The sequence below is a fragment of the Pezoporus flaviventris genome, unplaced genomic scaffold (genome assembly GCF_033815535.1).
Source record: "Pezoporus flaviventris isolate CSIRO_AGI_PZ_B2104156 unplaced genomic scaffold, CSIRO_AGI_Pfla_v1 ptg000057l, whole genome shotgun sequence".
Taxonomy (NCBI): domain Eukaryota; kingdom Metazoa; phylum Chordata; class Aves; order Psittaciformes; family Psittacidae; genus Pezoporus; species Pezoporus flaviventris.
In genome coordinates this window covers 4,220,102-4,238,860 of record NW_026892605.1, presented here as the reverse complement: position 1 = coordinate 4,238,860, position 18,759 = coordinate 4,220,102, and the positions used below count along the sequence as shown (strand labels likewise).

The following is an 18,759-nucleotide window of genomic DNA, read 5'->3' as shown; positions in this document are numbered from 1 at the left end:
TTTTTTTTTTTGATTCTGCTTCCTGAAAGTCTAATTGAAGTATTTGTTGCTCCAGTTTCACATAATTACCTCTATGTAATTTCTTTCCTCTTTGTAAAACCCATTTATGCATTTCAGGACTTATCATATTTCTCTTTAGGCTACCATTGTGGGAGTTGCATTTTACCTGGGGAACTATTATAAAGCTTAACATGTAATATAATGTCAGGAAGAATTTTCAGACATTATGAATGCATTAATACTACAATTTTATCATTTTATCGTTTGGGGCATTTATAGAAGTAAAGTGCAAAAAATTGCCAGAATGCAAGAAATAAAAAGCCAAGCACTACTAATCATCTTTTTAATACTAAATGTTTCTTTGTGTTTCATCATATACAAAGAGTGAATGTTCAAGTAATAGAAATAGTTTAATCATACAAAGTTTATCTTCAATAGAAACAAAAAATTATATTTGCTACGATAGTATCGGAAAATGATACATGAAAGATAGCCCTAGCTAAAACTGTGCTTCAGTCATAAAAACATAATTTAAAAAAAATGGTTTGTGCAAGGAATGTATAATTATAAATCCCTGATTAGCAGTTTATTAGCAAATAATTCAGAAGTCTCAATACTGTAAGAGAACCTCATGACAGATCCTGAGCAACAAGCCCCAAGATGACCCTAAACATTCCATGATTCTGTAGCTGACTACCCTGAGAATCCAAAATTACAGACATTTCATACTCCTACACTACCAGTGACATAATGTATACATTAAAACCCATACTAATTTGTATCTGATTTATTTAATAAAACCAATGTGATTTATATACTTAATTTTGCATACATATATCTGTATCAATTACATGTAAGTATGATAAAACACATCTTGTCTTCATTGCACACAGCATTATCTTCCAACTCTACTGCTCTGTATAAACCTAAGTACGTAACAGCTCACAAAACGATAAATCTCATTAGCTTCAACAGAGACATTACAGACATGTGACAAAAGAGAAGGACAAAGTGCTTACCCTAAGCTTCTTAAAATATAAATGGTAGGTATAACACGTAGAGTGAAGACCAGTCCCAAAGAAGAACAGATTTTAAACCAATGCACGCACAAATTTTATAAATATCTATGTGAGCTGTGCATACAACACACACAGTCTATCCTGTTTGGGTGACAGCTGGTGGTCATATGCAGGTTCAAAAGACAGGTACAAATTAAAAAGAAAAATTTTGCATAAGGTTAATGTAAGTTCAAAGTGGAGAGAAGTATAATAAAAAACATGAAGCACAATAATATGTTGCAATTATGACTTGCAGTTTGGCACATACTTAATTGAAAAATCAAGCTGCGTGTTTGCATGACAACATGGATGGATTGCATAAAACTGCAGAAAATAACAGAACGTTTTAAATAGCAACAGACACAAAAATATTCTTCTGTAAGTATCTAGATATATGCATGCAAATATAATTGTCTTTCACCCTGATTAAAACCTAGCATTAAATTTATTTACAAGGCAGCATCAATAAAGCTTTCTATGATTTACAAAGATTCCTATGATAAACCTTATACTCTTACATGATAACCCTCAAATGTGTATGCAGAAAGGTTTTGAAACAGGAATGCCACACATTAAAAAAGAAACTCCAGCATACCTTTACTATTCACTGTGCTCTAAAATTTTCTCTTCCAAGTTTCAGAACTAACCCTGCTTTTACTCTTCTGTTATTGTTAAAATAAGGTTTTGTGCTACTTGAATAGATGAGAAGTTACCCATGGAGAGTCTCTCCACACAAAATGTCAATAGTTTGTTGCTATTGTTGCAAACCAGTTCATACTTTGTATGCATCTTCACAGGAAAAAGACCTTCAGCACTGCCTGCACTGCTCTTCCTTATCCGCTACCCTGCCAGACAACTCCATATCACAGTCTTACTTCATTTCATCTTGATGTCAATTCAAATTTTTGTCCCCATTTTCAGTCAAAGGCTTTTCTGAAACATCAAACTGAGAGCTGTAACCATCAAAAGTGCAAAGGCTACAGTTACTTAGACACGTTATTATTCCCACTCAGTCTCTCTCACACATTGCTATTTCTGGTCAAAAGATGCCTCTTATGTGTGACTCTGGAGGTAGTAACTCTGTTTTCTTTTTAGACTGCTGACTACAGATGCCCTAGGTGATGCGGTATTAAACCCAAGATTTCTGTGACAGCACGAGTTTCTCCGTGTACCCTCAGACACGGAGCGATGGAGATGTACAGGGCTGGACCAACAGCCCAGGCACGTACAAGCAAGCCCTCTGAGCATTAAAGAAAACTGACGTGCAAAAGGACACTGAGCAATTAATCATCTCAAAAATCAGCCATGTTCATTTCCACTAATACCAGAAGGATATTACATATAAAAGCCACCCAAAGCCTGTGTCCACCACAGAACTCTGCTGTGAAATACATCATTAGAACCACGTGCAGTTGCTCCCATCTCCCACTAGCTTTGTGCTGCTCTCATGAGGTAGCAGCAAGGCCACAGGCTGGATGGGTGATGCTCTCCCACAGGCTCGTTCTTCCACACGTGAGCAGGGATGGCCGGAGGCACTCAGTATCTCACAGAAAGCACGCAGGACTTCAATAAACTCTAACCAAAACACTGACGATAAATTCACTTTTGTGAGTCATGCAATTACACAGAATTGTTGTCCAAGTTTAGAGACGCAGTAATCACGGCTGCGAATAGATAAACAGAGGCCTTGTGCTGGGTTTGATGTGCATTAGGTGTTTGGTTTACATAACAGCTTCCAAATTAGACATTAACCTCAGAAGACTGGGAAAAGACAACCAGGAACAAAATGGTCCCCTTGTGGAAAAATTATGTAATACTTATTGAATTTAATTCTCCAAGGCTGTATCTGCCTGCTGAAGAGCAAATTCTTCCCTGAAACACAGGCAGGACATAGAGGCATAAAACTAGAGACTGAGCCCCACATGGAAGTGAGTAACTGATTCACAAAGCACTGAGTTTACAGACACAGCTTTCATATGCTGTTCATACTAAAAAAGGGGGGGGTAGGAGAGCACAAGGACACTGCCTGCCCCCCGAAACAACACACCAAAATATTGTTTGGTGTAGATAAACTTACAAAGTTTTATAAAAATCCTGAGAATGAGGGCAAGAAATGTAACCAAAGTATCTCAGCAAATGCACACGAGAATCCCAAACTAGAAAAGCAGAAATAAATGAGAGTCCACAGGAGCCTATACCAGAATCTTCCCATGTCTTATGTGGTTAACCCAATATTCTCCTACATATGCCTCTATTCAAAATTTACTGTGATGTCCATTTTCATATGTGCCACAAATACCCTAATGATAGCTACATTTACAGACTTATCTTTCCACTTCGAAACTGTAAAATACTCAGTGTTTTACCTTTTTCTTGTTAATTTGATAGTAAATTTAGCTCCTTCTCTTGGTGATAATCAACACTAAAACAGTGAAATTTGATTACCCCTCTCTCTTTGGATGCTTTAAGGCTTGCCTACATGCAAGCATTACATTGTTAAAAAATCACATGCAAAAATAAATCAAAACTCCATTCTTACACATGCATTTATTCTGGGACAGACACACTGTTAGGAACCACTCATTAGCATCGTCACAATTCTCATATAGGAAAATAAATAGACTATATAATACAACTTCTTCATCCATTTCTATAAACACTGCCACCCAAAAAAGGTAGTACCATTATACAGTTATAATTATTTCACGAGAAACAACATAACCATCTTATACCTCTCACCAAAACACTACTAATGGCTAAAAAATAAGGTCCAGATCAGGCCACGTCATCCCAAGACTAATGAAATACTATGATCTTTATTTCAAAAACAAGCACCTCCTTATAAAAAAATAAAAACATAATTAAACCCTCAGGAAAAATAGTTAATTTAAGAATATGCGAACAACAGGCCTGAAAAGGATACAGTGTCATTTACTCCTACTTAAAAAAAAAAAAGTAAACATATTACAGTTGCTAAACCTTCCCATATTAAGAGCAGAATTACAAAATATTTCTGTAATGAAACAGAACTAACATACCTACTTCGCATATCAGCTTGAAAAGTTACATGCTGCACAACAGGATGCAAAAAATCCTATTGCCCAAAACATCATTGGGTTTTGCACCTTGCTCATAAACCAAGCTTACAACAAGACGAGGGAATTTACTCGCACGAATAATCTCATTCATTTTAGTGGAATCCTCACATGAATAAAGTTACTCTCATGCACACACATGGGTATGTAAGATATGACCTGCTACATCCCTCTCCGGCTGGCAGAAAGGGAGTGGGTGGACTCTTGGCTCTTTCCCCCCTTAATGCACCTGCTAGTGCAGCTGAGCTGGCATGCAAGGGGGGAAAGGTACTCCAGGAAAAGAACAAGTGCAGCTTATTGCCTTCAGGGAGCCAGGAAAAAAAAGTAGGGATTTGAAGCATGATTTCAAGTCATAACCCAGTGCTGCCCTGGTCCTCCGCTCTTACGGCTGTCCTGCAGAAACTTGGACTTTGAAAGTATTTTCTCCTGTTCCCACTGGAAGTATGTTCTATTTAACCTACTTTCTCTTAGATGATCTATGTGACGATTGAACGTTCTGGATTTTCCTTTTTTAAACATGGTATCCAGTGCAACTCACTTTCTGCACAGACGCAGGCTGTTCAATTCGAGCCATTGATTAAATATGCTTAACGACACTGATAGTTCTTCAGCAAATATCGTCAAGAGTGTTACATTTACAAAGGCATACAGCCAGCTGGCACAGAGAATGCAATGAAATAATCTTTCACTTAAAATGTAATTTTAAAGGGAACTATCTCCTCCTGGGAATTTATCTGCACTGCTTTTTGTGTGAATAATGAATATTCCAATTTTGTGTACATTCAACTTATTGTGAAAGCAAAGCTAATTCAGAACCACATTTATGCATCCACCCATGAAAAAAATGGTTTTCCATACAGCCTTAGCTCGGATAAAGTTGTTTTGCTGCAACTCTGCCCAAGACACGCTTCCTTCATGCGACCCCGTGAACAAGTGTTTACACCGGGTGCTCAGGAAGGAGCCAGCGTGCGCCCAGCCAGGACCGCGGGATTTTGGTTATTGTGCGGTCGCTTCGTGCCCGCTATCCCACCGCAGGCCACGGCAGGGCCAGCCCGGGACGGCCCCGCATCGCTGGCCGGGCGCTCGCGGCAGGGCCCGTACGGGTGCAGCACGCTGGAGAGCGCCGGGCCTGGACAAGCCCCGTGGCGGTGAACGGACAGGGAGGAGGGTCCCGGCCGGCTTCCAGCCCTTTCCCCACCGCCCGGGTCGGTGACGCGGAGCACAGAGGCAAAGTTCTGGACACCGAACGAAACAGCGAGGGTGGCCACGGGCAGGGAGAAAGGGACCGAGGGAGGGCAGGGACGATGCGAGGGGAGGCCACTCATCTCCGCGGGGCGCCCCCACCCCCGGGCCGGAACCCGCCGAAGTTCGCGCCTGGCGCGGAGCGCGGCGCAGAGCGCACCGCCCTGCCCTCCTGCAGCGGGGCCACCCCGCTCTCACCTGAAGTCGCTGTAGGGGTGGATGATCCAGAACCCCGCAGTTTTAACCCTTTCCTGCTCCTTCTCCACCGCCTTCTGGCTGCCGAACATGCGGAGGGAGAATTTGTTGACCCCCGGCTGCAGCATGGAGGTGAACTGCCGCTGCATAAAGCCGTACTGCCGCCGGGGTCCCTCGGCATCCTCGAAGCCCACCACGGGCTCCTCGCCCCCGCCGCCGTCCACTTTGAAGCAGACTGAGTTGCCATGCTCCTTCACGCCGCTGCCCCCGACGCCGGGGCTGCTCTGGGCTTTCTCCGCCGGGGCCCCCGGCTTGGAGGGAAAGGAGTTAGCGCTGCCATCGTCCCGGCTACCGGCTGATGAGCTGCGCTTCCCTGCCTCCATGCTGTGGGGAGAGCAGGCGCGCCCCAACCCCGGGAAAACACGGGAATGCCTAGCCGCCGCCTCTACTCTTCAGTGACCGTGCTCCGCTGTGCCGTGCCGTGCCGTGCCGTGGTGTAGTGTGGTGTGGTGTGCTCGGTTGGGTTGGGTTGGGTTGGGCTGTGATGAGCTGGGTTGGGCTGTGGTGGGCTGGGCTGGGCAGGGCTCAGCCCCGCGCCGCCGCGCCGCCCAGCATGGCCAGCGCCACCGCCTCTGGGCCGCGCTGCGCGCAGGGAGCGTGCCGCTTCCCCTCACCCGCCCCCTGTCGGCAGCCGCGCCACGCCGCCCGCCTGACATTGAGGGCCCCGGAGTCCTTGAGGGGCTGAGGCGTCCGGACCGAGAGGCGGGGCCGGAGGAGGAGAGACGGGCTCTGCCGTGGGTGCTGTGGCGGTCGGGCGGTGTCCCGGGCGTCCTACCGCCACATGGCGGCGGCTGTCGAGTGGGGGCGGCCGACGCTGCGGGGCCACGGCAGAGAGGGGATAGGGAGGGAAAGAGAAGGAAAGCCCGACCATGGTCTGCCAGCATGGAGCGGAGGGAGCTTGTATTTCACCTTGGGCAAGGCATGCGGCGGCCCAGGGCTGGAAGCAGCGGCTGGGAGAGAAGCTGCGGCGAGGTCCGGCTGCTCGCCCGCCTCTTGGAAGCCTGTTTGGTGCCTGTCAGGGAGCAGAGTGACTGAAAGAGAGCAAGAGATGGATCTGAGTGATGCACCAGAGGTAGCAAAGGCATGTGGGGTTCGTGCTGCTGAGAACGAAGTCAGAACCTGCGCTTTGAGAAGAAGGAGGAGGGGGTGTGAGTGAGGAGGGAAGGCCATGTTTTGAGTGACACCCGTTTTCACACACAAAACGGTTTGCTCCGGTTCGGCAGCATCTTGCTACCTCTGAGTGGCTGTTCTCTTGCTAAGTGCAGGACTGAGAGCAGGGTCAGTGCTGTCATCGTACTGGGAGGTGTAAAGTGGCCAGTGTGCCCATGGAACCCAGCTTTCCACCTTTGCCACGAGGTGATGGGTTTTGTTTGTGTGTAAACAGGGATCTAGAGCCCAGAGCAGCTGACATCGAAGCATGTCAGTTATAGTTAAAAAGCTGCCGGGAGATGGAGGGAAGGCTGTTGGACAAAAACGAGGCAGGAGGTATTTCCAGCTCCCACTACTCTTTAAGTACACCCAAACGAAATTGGATGGGTGTTGCCTTGGGTCTCTACGCACACGTTATCCAAATGGCTGTATAGTATCTGGGGAGTTGTTGGGTGAGGTAGCATGTGAGAGAGCAGTTCTGCCCCTGGTGAGCAGCTGTTTACAAGCTGTGAGCAAGGAGGAGAGCCTTGGTCTCTGCTCTGAAAACTGAAAGATGCTGATATTTATCCTAAAAGGAGGTGAGTTTGTTTGGATTACAGAATGATGGGGAATCAGTATCTGCACAGTAGCTGTATCGTTACACATACCTGCAAAAGCGTAACAGTATGCATATTACTCACATATGCATAGGTTCTGGTATTCCATTTGGTTTGACATAGGTTTTTCACACGTTCTCAACACACTTTTCATTCTGCATGTTAAAAGTATAGTAAGAAGGAATTAGTAAAGTCTCCGAAGCTTGGCATCAGTATTTCCAGTGATACTTGTTACTTCACGTTACCCACATCATTCTTTACATAACAGATGCTTAAAACAAACTCTGACAGCAGAACATGCGCAAATCACACCACAATTTGCACAGCGCAAGCCAGGTGCTCTGGGGAACTGTGTTTCAAAGCTGGATCTGAGGCCTTTCCTCAGCAGTTCCACTCTAACTGAATATTTATGCCTTGTGCCCTTAAACTCACCAGGTTTGGACAATGTTAGTAAGTGTGGAAGGTGTTAATGTTAACATGATATTAGTGTGGAAAAAGATGGCAAGTGTAGATGCACCTAAAGCAGTGAGGAGTGTGTGCACAGCTGCTAACGGCTCAAGCACAGCTGCTGATTGACAAAACCCTCTTACTGATTTATCCCCAGATGATGTCCGCCTCCTTCCCTCATCCAGTGTCTGTCATCAAATGATAATTAAAAACTAAGAAATTATTTCTATTTTGCTGCTTTTTGAAAGAATTAGGTCACATCATATTTGACAGAAACCAAGTAATGCTGTGCTGTTCTATGTACTCACACAGTTTACCACATTGGTGTCAGTGGAAACGACACTTCACACATCAGTTGTATACTTTACAGCTTTACCTTTCCTCTTTGAGAGCAAGCAATCTTCCTACCTCTCCTGTCCTTATTTCAGAGGGTTTTGCATGCAGCCCTTGATCTGGATGGTCTCTCCCATGATAAAGTAAGCAACACGAGTTTTATTCAGGAGAAAATTGGCTTGTAATGGAGTAAATCAGAACAGTAAAATGGAGACATTTAGAGCTACACTACGCAGATTCTGATGTTGTACATCCCTTTAATGGGAAAAGTGGTAAACATTGAATTAATGGTGATTTTCTTCATTTCTAGATGATGAAAATTGTGCACAGCAAGATCCAATTTCTTATTTTGTGAAACTTTACTTTAGCTTGTATTTAATGTCATACTTGTCCATGGTCATCTGTTCTTACATAGTATGCACTACAGGCCTACCAGAATGACTGTTCCTTCCTAGATTCTCCCTCTTTCTCCCCCTCTTTCTCCACTAAAAGAATCTGGAAATATTCTATTTCAGTTGGTGGCATTACATCAATCTAAAAGGGGTTTATTACATCAAAAAGTCATATGATTTAAGAAAACTCATTAATGAGGTAAAATAACGTGTTATATGTAGCACATTATCTGTATGCTTCTCAAACACAGCATATGTATAAATTGCGCAGATGAAAGTGTTTGTGAAATTGCTGTTTTGATACTTTGTGCTTCATGTGATCAAAGATTAGATTTTTATAATTTTTATTCTACATAGAAGAAATGTATGCTTACTTAGGCATGTCCAAATGCTGTTTGGCTTAAGTATTTGCATGGGCTAAATTTCCTTAACATCTAAGCATTTTGCAATTTTTAATAGGAGTCCTGAGATTGTTAAGGATGAGAAAGAATTTTCATAACCTAGTTTTATGTAGAAGAAAAGATTCTTCTTCAAAATAACTTATGTTGTTTTCAGCCAGGAAATTGACCTCTTCTGAAGCCCAAGCCAACATGCTAGTTTAGATGAGAGAATGCTGGTTTCTCAGAGAAGTAATGGGGCACCAGGTGTGTGAATTGTTCTAAAGACTGCACTAGGGCTACATATGGTAGAAAGGTCACAGACTCACTTTAGTTAAAGGTACAGGTTGTTTTCTGTCAAGTTTGATTTTGTGACTATGTCAGGAGAGACACTGAAAAAAAAATAAGAGTAGATAAATTAAATTTCCAAGAAATCCCCATTAGCAGAACAAGGGGAAAAAAAAACAAAAAACAAACAGTAATGGATCACTACTAAAATTTTTTTCGGCCCTTTTACTTGTTTGTATTGAATTATTTTGATTACTTACTGGACTCCCTCAGACTATTATAATTAATTCCAGTGGTTCATATGACTCTATAATAGTAATACAAATGTATACCTCAAAATTAATCTCCTCTTCTGACAAACAATAAATTGTTTATGCCTGTGAAAAACACAGTCCCACATCTCTTATTTTCTCATATTTTTTCCTTTTGATATAACCTAAACATATCCAGAGTTCAGCTGTAGAAATAAAAAAAAAAAAAAAAACACACCAAAAAAAACTCAAAAAACAGCCTACATATTGAAGCATATGTAGTTTGTTCAGTGAGGAAACTGGGGCTTCTATGAGATGACTCAGTAAGATGTGCTTGACTGCAGAACAAAGCTCTTGTCTCTCAAGTTTTACTTTCCTGCCCTGTGAGATTGTTTTAATATTATTTCTCAACAGAAAATCACCATCAAATGAAGTGCTAAAGCAGGATTAGCAAGGAGTGAAGGTAATATCTACAGGTATAGGACTAGCTTGTGAGCTTAATTCATAATGTGTGCTGTTTCCTGTGGCTGATCACTTGAGGTTTGTAATAAAATAATTTTGATTTGGTCCCACTATATTTACATTACTTTGAATATTCAGTCATACATACTTACTGGAAACAAATTTTTGCCATTTTATATTAATATTGCATGATGTTTATAAAGAAGGAAGAATCTTACTTTTGCAATCATTAGTAGCCCTTGAAGAAAACTATCACAAAGCAAGTGCACCTTCAAGTGTGAATGTTAAGTAGTAGCCATCCATTTATTTATGTGATTTTTTTTACCCTGTTGTATAGTTTGAATATCCACAGTGAGCACTGGTGTAAATATGATCTAGGTGATTTCTCTAAAGATCAACAAGAGCAGATGTGGTTGGAACTAGATAATCTTAAGGTCCTTTCCAGCCCTAACTATTCTATCATTCTGTGTGCTCCACCCATAGAAGTTCCAAGTCCTAAATTTTCCTGACCAGGTAATTGACACCTAAATTTATTGCGAAGTGTGGAAAGCAGCTGCTTCCCTGTTTGGTCTCATAAGCAGTGATATGATGTTTTGCAGAAACATGGTTTGTGTGTTTTATCTCTGGCCTGGCCTGATGCTGGAAGTCCTACTGCAACAGCTGAGTGTGGTGTTCTGGAACAGCAACTGATAAAGTGGGACAGGAAGGTTTTATTGTTGCCTATATCCCAGAGCGAAATTAAAGCACAGAAATTTCCTACTGTTTTTTATGAATGCTCTGGAATGTCATTTATGCAAATCACTTCTAAATTTGATAGGATATTTGTGTGCTCTGAGTGTTTAACTGGTTTTGAAGAACAATATTTTAATGCTTGTTTATTATCTGTTCAATAACCTGCCAGATCCTTATCCAATCTTTAGGAGACACCACCACCACAAAAAGAAAGTAAAAGGTGGAAAAGAAATTCTGATTTAATTGATTTCTTTTATTTTAGTTGTAGGTGTATGGGAAAATTGTTTGTTTATCTTTGGTATTGTCTGCGTTGTTGGATATTTGCAGTGCTTTAGAAATCTGTAAGAAATCAATTTCTCTGACAGATCTTCAGCTGATGAGCTAAATAGCTTTGATATTGTACTTCACATTTTTGCTATGATAAAAAATACTACTTCTTGGTTTAGTTTATATGCAGTTCAACTCCATATAAACTTTTAACTTTCTCTAAAATAATATTTATCTTATGATTGTGTTGGTTTAAAGAGCTATGATTTCACACAACAAAGATCTGGACAATTCTGAATAGTTCATATATAAATCATGATATCTGTTTAATGCAAAGCCTTATCCTGTGAACATTTCTAAAATCAGTATATAAAGCTATGAAGGGTCACACGATAGCATTCAGAGTGCTAAATATTATGATGGGCAGCAAGTATATTCAGGCGTCCTGAATCTTTTCTCTGTAACATGAGAAAAATAGACCATTTATCTAAAAATGCAAATACCTTTAATTCCTCTGGAGTGCAACTTCACATTAACAATTGCTTTTTCCTCCTGTTACACACATGTTCCTACATAATTGTATAATCACTCCAAAAAAACAAGTGCTTGTGATTTAGATATCTCTTCCCTCTGGAAGTTCCAGGACCAAAAAATGAAATGCTTTTTTAAACTCGTATATTTCAATGATGTGTGAATATCAGCATAAACCAGGTTGGATAGAGCCTTGGGTGACATGGTCTAGTCCTATAGCGGGGGTTGGGGAGGTTGAACTGGGTGATGTTAAGGTCCTTTCTAACCCTAACCATTCTATGATTCTATGGTTAAGTATATGCTGTCAAATACTTGGCTACAATATGAATGTATTGTGACAGATACTAGACTACCTTTGAAATAATTTTCTTCCCTTAGTCCTGATTTTACAAAAGTCAACAGTCTTGTTGACCTTCTCATCCTAACTTTGTTCATGGTACCAGAGCCATTAGGGTGATTTTAGATATTGCTAGAAAGTGTCATCTTATTGACCTTAAGTTCATTAGTTAAGGTTTAATTGTTGTCAGTTTTAATCCTGCAAGATGCTCTTGTGTGATGATTGTCTTATTTTAAGTACCTAAGATCCATCGTTTCACCACCATATTTTAATGGATGTAGAAATGAGCAGCAAGCAATATGCATAAGATATGTCTTGTATTCAGTTTGTTATCGAAGTAACGTCTTGCAAGACAAATACCTGTCTTCAGTATAATATTCATTAAGTGAGATATACTTCTTTTTAAAAGATTATTACAATCTTTCTTAAAGGGATAACCTAAACTCTTGAAAGCTGATGGTTGCTACATGCTTACAAAAAGAGGGCCTGTTCCAGTTGTTTCTGTTATAGGTAGATCTTTAAATTATTTTAAATCAAGAAATCTCAGCTATTAATCCAGCAATGGGGGGGGAGGGGAGGAATCAAAACTGAATACTTTCAAAACACTTATTAAATCTACACTGCTTTTCACAACTTTTGGGAATATTTTTTAAGATTGAAATTGTGGTAAAGTGTTTGTATTTTTAGTTAGTACTTTGGGGAAAAGAGTGTGATAGTATAAATTTCTTAAGTGTTAATTTAAATCTTCAGTTTTGTCAGCAACATAAAGGAGTCCAGAGGAGTCCAGAGATGGTCCCGGCACTAATCTAGAACTGTACCTCACTTGGTATCTTTGAGATACATATTTATGTAATCATTTTTCAGATGTTCTTTGTATTACTCATTGTTCGCTGGGCTGGTGGTAGTCACATTTCAATTACTAGCATCTGTAATTAGAAGAACACACAGCAGTATTCCCTGTTGATAGCACTACTTCAGAGATGCAGTCTAAATGGTGACATTGAACACACAACTCTGAAAGGATTGTCCCAGTTTTTGCTGTCAGACTTCCTGTTCCCCAGTTCACACCAGCAACTCTCTTGCAACTAAAGGAGGGGAATAAGCAATCACAACTGGCAGAATGTCGTGGTTTAAAAGCAGGCAGAGGGCTCATTCACTCACTCTCCCCCTTCTTGCCCTCCCCCTACTCCCAGAGGGACGGAGAGGAGAATCAAAAAGAATGCAACTCCCATGGGTTGAAATTAAGAACAGTTTAGTAACTAAGTCATAACACAAATCACTACTGCTACCACCAATTACCACCAATAATAACGATGATAAAAGAAATAACAAGGGAAGAAAATACATCACCTCACCACCAACCGACTGATAACTTGCCCCCCCAGCCTGACCAAGCACCGACCAATACCTCCTCCAACCCTACCGTCCTTAGCTATTCCGGGTAACTCTCAGTTACATCCTGGGCATGACGTGCTGTGGTATGGAATACCTCTTTGGTCAGTTGAGGTCAGGTGTCCTGTCTCTGCTTCCTCCTGGCTTTCCCTCCTCCCTGGCAGAGCATGAGGCTCACAAAGTCCTTGGCCAAACCAAAACATCACTGTTATCAGCTCTGTTCCCAGGCTGAAAGTCAAAACACAGCACTGCACCACCTGCCAAGGAGAAAAATGACTGCTACTGCCAAACCCAGGACACAGAAGCACACAGTACCACGTGCACAGCTGAACAAATATGAATTGCCGTAAATACTAGGAGTATTTAAGTATTGCTATTGCAGATACCGGTTGTTTAGGTTTGAAAGCAGATTCGCATACTCTGACTTCTCCTACTTGGAAAGTACATGAATTAGTAATTATAGAGTTCCACCTCTAAGATGTTGTATAGCTGATTGGAAGTTGTTTTTTGACAATAGTTGGTCTATGGCAGTTAATGACATATATCTATATGGCCAGATGTAGAGAGGGAGTACCAGCAGCCTTGCAGTGCTCTGTTAATGAACTATTGCGTGTGAATTCCATGCCTATGAGATCCTTACACACAAGACTCCACAGAACTATAAAGGACCATGTCTACGTCCATCATCAGACCTCTCCAGTTAAGAGCGGAGAGGTAACTCCTACATAGACCTAGAACTGTAGAATTATTTAGGTTGGAAAAGACCTTTAAGATCATTGAATCCAACTGTAAATGCAAAACTGGCAAGTCCCACTAAACCGTATCCTTAAGTGCCACATCTGTACCTTTTAAATACCTCCAGGGGTGGCAACTCAACCACTTCCCTGGGAAGCCTGTTCCAATGCTTGACAACACTTTCTGTGAAGTAATTTTCCACAATACCTAATCTGACACAATTTAAGGCCATTTCTTCTGCTCCTACCTTGTGCTGCCCATGAGAAGGGAATGAAACCCACCTTACTACAACCCCCTTTCAGGTAGTTGTATAGAGTGATGAGGACACTCCTCAGCCTCCTTTTCTCCAGACTAAACACCCCCAGGTTCCTCAGCTGTTCCCCATCACACTTGTGCTCCAGACCCTGCACCAGCTCCATTGTCCTTCTCTACACCTGCTCCAGCACCTCAATGTCTCTCTTGTAGTGAGGGGCCCAGAACTGAACACAGGATTCGAGGTGCGACCGCACCAGTGCCCAGTACAGGGGGATGATCACTGCCCTGGCCCTGCTGCCCACACCATTGCTGATAGAGGTCAGGATGCTGTTGGCCTTCTTGTCTGCCTAGGCACAAGCTGCTCATGTTCAGCTCTGTCAGTCAGTACCCCCAGGTCCTTTTCCATGAACAGCTTTTCAGACACTGCCCCAAGGCTGTAGTGTTGTGTGGTGGTGTTGTGGCCCAAATGCAGGACCCAGCACTTTGCCTTCATGAACCTCATATAAATGGCCTTGGCCCATTGATCCAACCTGTCTAGATCCCTCTGCAGAGCTTTCCCACCCTCCAGCAGATCAACACTCTTGACCAACTTGGTGTCATCTGTATAGTTGGTACTAGACAGGGAGGAGAGACATTTTGCTAATGGATTTAATAAATATTTGCTGGCAGCAGGAGAACAGTGAGTTCCATTTCTGATTCTGGACTCGAACTGGAAAACAAAGGAATATATATTTGGAAGAAAGACCAGGGATTATTTTCTGTCCAGATGACACTTTAGCCAATATGGTTTTCTTTTTTCTTAGAATCATGGATATTCTGGAAATTCTAAGAAAACATTACCACTGCTGGATACAAGAGAAATAGATTTTGTTTTGTCTAACTCCTTAAAAAAAAAAAAAAAAAAAGCTGTTTTGTCCATCTGCTAAAATTCAGCCTAAGGCAGATTGCTGGCACAGGAAAAATAAAAAATTCAAAATCTGTGGGTTTGTGCAGCTGACAAAATTTTTGTTCCTTTTTTTTCCAGGAATACAAATGGATTTCACTCTTAGATGATTTTATTAAAAGAAGATGTTAGTCCAGTCTTCAGCATGATTATGTTGTCGCTATTGCCTGATAACATGCTAACAGCATATTCTCTGGGGAGAGAAAAGGTAAGAAGAAGCATGGTAACACTGCTGAATTGGGCCTTCACTTTTATTTGCTGGGCCACCTGCCATTTCAGATCTATATAAGCAACATGCCTGCCCTGCAGCCAACAGAAACTTTCAGAGATAGTAAAGCTGTCTGCACAGTTGAGATAATTTATATGAAGCTTTCTGGAAGCAGAAGCATGGAACACTGTGTGAGTCAAGCTATTCAGGTGAGAAATGAATGAGAGTTGTTTAGGTGATGCACTAACACTTTTAGATGTATTCCATTGCCCCTGCTATGTCTTTTGAAGCTGTTTTGTGCATCTCTGTGCTGAACTGTAGACCTATTTTAAAATGAGGTGGTATTCCACTGGAGAGAAAATTAAAGTTATAATAATTAAGTTATAGCTTAATAATTTTCCAGATGTATTCAGTTAAAAATATTTTCTATTTCCTGCATTCTGTCTTCAAGTATACAAGTACTACAAGCTTTCCTGTATTTGTTTCATATACCATAATTACCTGAGCTGCTCAAGCAGAAAAGGTAATGTTTTTTTTATAGTGATCATGCATGTTTTTCATGTGTCTCTGAGTCACTGAACAGTTTGCCCTTATACTAATCAACTCTGATTAAAGAGTTACTTTTTCATTAACAGAGAGACAGATTGTCTTTTCCTCAGCGCTGCTGCCCACTCCAAGCAGATGACTAAAGAATCATAGAGAGCATATGCTCAGCTATGCTAGTGAATGCTACACAAGCACTTTTTCTACTGTTGTGAAATGTGGCTGTTACCATCTCTCCATTTTTCTCAGTACACTCAAAGGCTTATTCAGTTGCTAATGCTTTTTGAGTCATGGATTATCTTTGCCTACCACATGGAAACAGGAGGAGGAAAAACATGGATCACACACTTCTAGAAGGAGACTGTTAAAGAAAATACAAATAGCAGTGGTGGAATTCTAGCAATGCCCATAGGACTGTGGAAAAAATCTTTCACAGGGAAGAAACATTCATTAAAATTATCTTCTGACTTTTAGAATTCAGATGTTAAGTACACAACTTGAATTTTAATGTACAGAAGCAGTCCAACAGATGAGAACTTCTAGTGTTAATCATACTGAAGTATTTCATATAGTGTTGTCTTTAAAATAGTGCATCCTTTAAAATGTGTGTCCATTCTGCATGAAGAGACTTGGATACTTGCACTTACAGTGAGTCATCTATGCGGCTTTTGTTTTTGAAATATGATACTGGTTTGAGACTACATATATAGAAATGCTGAGTGAAGAGCTAGTGTCTCAGAAAACAGTAGAAATTTATTATTTTAACTTTTAAATATGAAAAAATTGACTTTATAATCCTTAAGGCTGAATGTTATTAATACAGAAGTCATGCAGGCTATGTTGACAAAGCATCAAGTGTTGACATTGCACTGTATTACCTGTGGGATCAAATGATCACTGGAAGCAAGGTTGACCGTAAAAAAACAGGTCTGGATGTCATCTAATGAAGAAAAATAACCTGGGAACATGTTTAACCCTCTTTAAGAATTCTGTCATGATAGAAATTCATATATTTCTGCTCTTTAAGTGAGATTCTACTAGTTTCAGTTCTGTAGCATAGACAATGTCTAGATTCTACATTTTTGCTTATCTTTCCTAAGCCAGTCTGTGTGATTCCCTGACCCTGACTGTCCAACAGGACAAACACATTAGAAGGTAAATTACCTTTGTGGGTATGCTGGGCATTGATTAACTGATTGACCACTGGCCTGTTTGGTAGTGATTTTTACACTGTAAATGTTCTTCAACTTTTATCATATGATGCCTTGATCTGTGGTCATTGAGATAAAAAGTGATTTTTTTTTTTTTTGTGAAACTGTGAAAGAGGAAACAGTCATGCAAGTCACCTCCCTTCCAGTCATAAATCAAACAAAGTGTTCTGTGACATAAATTAAAAAAAAAATCTCATACTCCACAAGATTATTTATCTTGGTTATACAAGATAATCAATTCAAGCCTCAGAGAGAGGTCACTGTCTGTTGTCATCCTTTTAAAGATATTATACTGGCATCTAGCAGGAACATATAACACTGCAGAGCTTGCAGGATTATTTCTGTAACTTTTAGAAATAACCAATAAAGCCCATTTTAGCCATGATATTTTAAAACAAATTTTTTAAAACCTAATAAATGATCAAAGCATAATCTGATTTCACTGGTAAGCAGTTTCCTGCATTCTTTAGGTGATTATCACATACTTAACTTTATCTACCTGTAGTAATTTACTGCGTAATTCATCAAAATTATTAAGCTTATGTAGTCCTCTTGATTTCACAGAGAGCATGCACATGCTTATGTTTTCATATGCACCTCATATCTTGGGGAACTGAGACCCGAATATTAATCTTACAGTATTGTACCCATCCAGATATATCTTGGGTTTGGATTAGGCTTCTGAGTACACTTTGGTATGTTTTTCCTCATGGAATTAATTTTAGAAATATTATGCCAAAAGGTGGCAATTTAACAGTTTCTATTCAGAAAAGGAACTAAAACCAAACCAAGGCATTTTTCAGGAACTCTTTTTCAATAAATCAGGACCTAGTGAAATCTAAGCAGGGTATCTGCTGCCAGTCAGTCCTTTCTAACTGTTCAGAAGATGCATCTAGTCTTCCGTGTTCCCCAAACTCTTTTTTCCTAAAGACTCAAAGATGTGGTGGTGTGTGGAAAAATTCCTACTATCTATAGAAATACTTTCCAGTACAAGACAGCCAGTTTTCTGAGTTTAATCTCAGTGTAAATTTCAGGTTAATATGCAGTCCTTCACCTGTTCATCAAAGTGATCATCCCTGTATACACTGATGCTCATTGTAGATACACATCTTCAGTCTTCTGTTTTTATATTCCTTCCAAACTTACCTTCAAAATGTGCGAAATTGCGGTCTTAATATAAATTAAAATTCCAGCCATTTTTTAAGAGGGCTGATAGAAATATTTGAAAAAGTGGAGTGCACATTCCCTCAGCTAATGTGGGTTGTCTACAGATTTCACATGTTCTAGCTCATGTAACCATATCAAAGGCAGCTAATAAGCTGCCCAGGCCATTGATAACAATTCATGAATGCAGTGTTGAGATTTTAAATTTTCACTTTCCTCAACTAACTCTTTGCAATCCACTGACTAATCTAAAAGTTGCATATGATTATGTACTGTAAAGTGCAATTTTATATTCTGTTGAGTGGGGTGTTGGTTGATGAGGAGCTCAACATGACCCATCATTGTGCCTTTGCCACCCAGATAGCCAGCTGCATGCTGGGCTGCATCAAAAGGAGTGTGAGCAGCAGGTCGAGGGAGGTGATCCTGTCCCTCTGCTCTACTCTTGTGAGAACCCACCTGCAGTACTGAGCTCAGCTCTGGGACTCCCAACATAAGA

General features: G+C 40.8%; 1 protein-coding gene across 1 annotated transcript in view; it reads right to left on the bottom strand.

The window, feature by feature from the left end:
• The window catches only part of HCN1 (hyperpolarization activated cyclic nucleotide gated potassium channel 1), a 188,585-nt gene extending 182,583 nt beyond the window's left edge, over positions 1 to 6,002 (bottom strand). Inside the window, exon 1 of the mRNA XM_061469430.1 lies at positions 5,594 to 6,002. Within this exon, the coding sequence (XP_061325414.1) occupies positions 5,594 to 5,973 (380 nt within the window). The 5' untranslated portion in view covers positions 5,974 to 6,002. The remainder of the gene's footprint in view (positions 1 to 5,593) is intronic.
• Positions 6,003 to 18,759: the final 12,757 nt, after the last annotated feature.